This window comes from Tupaia chinensis, unplaced genomic scaffold, assembly GCF_000334495.1.
Source record: "Tupaia chinensis unplaced genomic scaffold, TupChi_1.0 Scaffold146304_1, whole genome shotgun sequence".
NCBI classification, from domain to species: Eukaryota; Metazoa; Chordata; class Mammalia; order Scandentia; family Tupaiidae; genus Tupaia; species Tupaia belangeri.
Genome location: NW_006206160.1, coordinates 12,235 through 16,702, shown reverse-complemented (window position 1 = coordinate 16,702; position 4,468 = coordinate 12,235). Strand labels below are relative to the sequence as shown.

General features: G+C 39.7%; 1 protein-coding gene and 1 long non-coding RNA gene across 5 annotated transcripts in view; both read right to left on the bottom strand.

Moving 5' to 3' along the window:
- The window catches only part of LOC102478015 (transport and Golgi organization protein 1 homolog), a 29,060-nt gene extending 25,238 nt beyond the window's left edge, over positions 1 to 3,822 (bottom strand). For 3 of the 4 annotated variants that reach the window (XR_003547978.1, XR_003547977.1, XR_001369772.2), the window contains exons 1-3: positions 3,723 to 3,822; positions 3,532 to 3,626; positions 2,192 to 2,286 (exon numbers count right to left, since the gene is read on the bottom strand). Coding sequence is in view for 1 of the 4 variants with exons in the window: in XM_006168880.1 (XP_006168942.1) it covers positions 2,192 to 2,289; positions 3,532 to 3,571 (138 nt within the window). In the remaining 3 variants the exon portion in view is untranslated. Of the gene's footprint in view, positions 1 to 2,191; positions 2,290 to 3,531; positions 3,627 to 3,722 lie in introns of all 4 variants that reach the window. The other variant, XM_006168880.1, reaches the window with a different exon arrangement.
- Positions 3,823 to 4,001: 179 nt separating this feature from the next.
- LOC102477748 (uncharacterized) lies at positions 4,002 to 4,348 on the bottom strand. The gene is made up of 3 exons (XR_337459.2): positions 4,288 to 4,348; positions 4,144 to 4,179; positions 4,002 to 4,068 (listed from the first exon to the last, which is right to left on the bottom strand). It is a non-coding gene; the product is annotated as an uncharacterized LOC102477748 (long non-coding RNA).
- Positions 4,349 to 4,468: the final 120 nt, after the last annotated feature.

Sequence of the window (4,468 nt, the reverse complement as noted above, 5' to 3'; positions counted from 1 at the left end):
AAGGAAAAAACCAAAAAAAAAAAAAAAAAAAAAAAGAGAGAAAAAAAAAGAAATCCTACACCAGTCTCTCAAGGATAACCCTCGGCCCTCAAATCCCCAGGAGATTTCACTGCTTCAAGGAAGAACAGAGGTTGCCAGTCTCATGCTTTCTTCTGTAGCTGGTTGTTACATATTGTGACTGTGGGTGTTATCTTCAAGGAGAGCATGATTATTAGTTCACCACTGGCCCTATCTCCTCCTGTTTCTATCCCTTTGTCTTGAATTAGGTGATTTTTTTTATTTTTTATTTTCTAGAGTGTGTATCTTCTTTCCTGAGAGAATGAAGGTGAGAAAGCATTCCCTCATGTGGGACAGTCACTCTCCAATCCCTTCTTCTAAATATCTCCTTTGGTATTTTGGACACACAAGCACATGGATCTGGAGTGTTTCTCAATTATCCAGGTCTGAGATTCAAACTGCAAGTTGTCCAGGTGGGATTCAGCTGCCTGAACCATGATGCCAGTGATGGTATGGATTATAAACTTTTTTATCATTTAAAGATCAGCATACATAAAAAATACAATAGAAATATGGCATTGTTTAGAAAAGAAATTAAATTTCACTGCTGAGATAAAAGGTGGAGATAAGAGAAAAAGAGTTGGCATAATGGCTATGTTGCTGAACTCTCATGTAGTCTACCATGTTTCAAGTTCCAGACCTGGTGACTTAAACTCAAGCCGGGCACATGTGCATGCATGCCCAAGATCCCAAGAAGAGAATGAAGGAGAAGGGATTGCTGCATGGTCATCCACTCTAGGGGGTGATTTCTCACTTTCTTTCTCTCTGTCTCTCTCTGTCTTTTTGGTGATCACATGTGCCCTATAGCAAAAACCTCTCTCCCTTCTAAAAAAAAAAAAAAAAGTGAAGACAATCCTAATGGCATGAATAGTGTGACATTGCTCTAAGATTCTTGGGATTGATTTCTTCTAGAATCTTATATAAATAAAGACAAAGACTACCACTTCGACATCAGACTGATTTGGAAATTTGCCCTTCACTGAGTTCTCTGGAATTAACTCTATGTTCCTATAAATCCAACAGAACCCAACAGGTTCACTCTAAATATTTTCTTTTAGACAGTGAATTAAGCAAAGCTATCATAGTTATTTGACATATAGGACATCATCAATGTTCTGAGTCAGAAATGTAAAGAACTGAAATACTGATTCATGTAACAACATGAATAATGTCAGAAACATTGTGCTGAGAAGAATAAGGGAGACATCAAAAAGTGTACATGGCATGCACGCATCTATTTTTCATGAAATTCTAGAATAGACAAATTTTTACTTAAGATGAGAGCAGGGTTCGACTGGGAAGAGGATGAGGTCACTTTCTGGGGTAACATAACATTTTATATTTTGAAATGGATTTACATTATACTGATATATATATATATAGTCCATTAGTGAACACACAAAAAGAGAGGTTGTAAATTTTGCATTATGTAACTTAAAAAAAAAACCTGAAGATAAAAAAAAATCTTAATGACATGTTTAATGATTTAACAGGAATTATGCTAATGTGAGACACTGAGGCATAGAGCAGATAGAGGGTCATCTATGTACATGCCAGACCCATGTCTCCCTCACTACTTTGCAAAATCTTGTCTGACTCAGACTAGGAACAGAGGGAATTGAAAAAAAAGAAAACCCACTCACCTAACATATAGCAAAAGCCACCAATAGGAGAGCTTTCCCCAGGTCTTCTATGTCCTGTCTCTGATTCTCAGAGCTCTACAAGCTACATCAGACCTAAACACACCTAACAGAATATTGGCTCTAAATAGAAGAGAACAGAGACCTCAGGGGAACTAGAGAATTTGCTCAGAATCACAGAGCTGGAAGGAGGCAGAGCAGGAGTCCACACGAGCCCAGCCTGTAGCCCCTCTTGGCCCACTGTTTCACTAGCTGACAAAGCAGATGGTCCTCACTGGGAGTGTAGAGGTTAATCTGCAGTCCTCAGCTTGTAAACAAGCTTCTTCAGGCTCCACCATTGACAACAGCTTCAAGTTATTAGAAGTCTCAAGACTTGCATAGAAGATTATTTTGCACTTTGACAAATAAAGACATGCTAAAATATCAGAGGACACACCATGAATGAGGGTACATTAGAGGTCACAGAAAAAGACAAATTATCCAGAAATCCTTACAAGGAATATGAAGTCAGCCTTGACCTTTCCTTTGTCCTGGTCCTCAGGAGGGATTGAGCTGCTGTTCTTCATGCACACTGCACAGGCTCCCATGTCTGCTAAAGCCAGAGAAGGATGGGGGTTTAGTCTGACTTCCATGTTTTGGGCACATGGATTACAAACACTTTATTTTTTCTGTCTAACTCTTCTCAAATTCAGGTCTCCTATCAGAGGCAGAGGGCTTATCAGAGCCCTCAAATGACCCCTGAAACAATGGGAAGTCCATGCTCTGACCTTCAAAGAGATACCGTAGAACACAGTGCAGGGGTTTTCATAAAAAGTCAACCAAAAGTAGATATATCAGGGCTCAAACTAGTTAATAATTACAAATAAAAATGGGGCTTCCCAATGAACACAGGAGAAATTACAATTTTAGCAAAGGAAAAAATGTGAAATAAAAACCTGTTGGCTAGAAAGAAGGTTAATAAACTAATGACATGAATAGCACCAGAGATTTTCTTTGATCCTGAATGAATTCTTTCAATATTGGTCTATATATAAACTGCCTTCCATATCTTACCAGGGATTATATATTATATGAACAGAAATGAACTTAAAGAGACTAATAATGAGAGTAATAAAAAAAAAAAACACACAGTGTGGGACCAGCAGTTAGCGTAATGGCTATGTCGCTGGATTCCCACGTAGTCGACCGCAGTTCGTGTCCCAGACCCGGTGGCTTAAAACTCACACTGGGCACATGTGCGTGTGTGCCCAAGATCCCAAGAGGAGAATGGAGGAGAAGGGATTGCGGCATGGCCATCCTCCCTGGGGGGTGATTTCTCGCTTTCTGTCGCTGTCTCTCTCTGTCTGGTGAGAGCACATGCCCTATAGCAAAAACCTCTCCAAGAAAACAAAAACAAAACAAACAAACAACACAGTGCTTTATACATGATAGGGTTAAACATATTATGTAACTGAATGAAGTTATGGAAAAATTTAAATAGTGTACTGGATTATTGGAAAAGACATGACACATTTTTGTATAAAGAAACATTGAAAAATATCTTCTGACTTTCCCAATGATTCAATCATTTTCAAGCCTTGACCCCTGACTCACAGTAGGAGAGAAGAGCTCACCCATTTTCTTTCCAGGCACATTTTTCAGTGGAAAGTAACTGAGACATGGGGGCTCTGTTGTCCAGAGTCAGTGGATGAACCTGAGTGCCACCATTCACAGAGAACTGGCACAAAGAACCATCAGGCTGGGGAACCTGAGGTCAACAGTATAACAACCACCCCAGGAACAATACACATTTTGCACCAGGATCTGAGCTGCCCCCTCTTCAGCATGCTCCTACCTCCCCATGGAGGGATGTCCATGCCAGATCCACCCAACATTGTGTTTTACAGCCTGGGTTCCTGTGGCATCCTCTGACTTTGCATTATTGGCCACCTTGTAGATAGAGAAAGAATGGGCTTGATAAGAATTAGAAAACTAAATCCTTTACTAGCTTCATCTTAAATCAAGAACACCATTAAAAATGCCCACCTTTGTCCAGCAGATGGGGCAAGTGGTGATGTAAAGCCATTACAATGGTAAAGCCACAAGGAAGTTTCCAAATTCACAACCTGAGGTCTCCTCAGAAGCTCATGCCCATGTGCCCATGCCCATATTTCTGGCAGGTTTACTCTGTGGGTAGATAAAAGCAAGAAGACCCTGTGTAAAAGCCTGTTTCATACTCTCTGTCCATCTTATTCTTGTTCCATCTCTCTCTCTCTCTCTAAGTTCATAAATAAGCTGTCAAAATAAATGTCCCAGTGTTTTACCTTCTATTCAAGAAGTTGGTCTCGCTGATTTGTTTGACTTCTGCCCTCATCCCAACACGAGCCCTGAGCTACATAAGAAAAACATATTCACATGCCAGTCATGGTCAACCGTGCACAGAAAAAAAGAAAGAAAAGATTCTTACCCAGTTGTCCTGAGCCTTTTTCTTGTAAATTGCCTTCTGAAAAAGAAAACACACCAAACACTGTATGTTTAGGCCTTTTACAGTCCATTATAAAAGACAGTAGCTGGTGCTAGAGGATTCTGCAATTATCAGAATGCAATTTACCTGCTTTTGTAAGGCGGTCTCTTTTCTCTGCAGTTCAGCTTGCATCTCTGCAATTCTTTCTCTGTGGTTTAGAATTGCTTTCATCAGACACAAAGCCCAATATTGAGTGTAGTTTTTAAATAATCCTATGTTCACATAATCCTCAGAACTGTATTTTTATATAATTTATCCCAGATAAAAA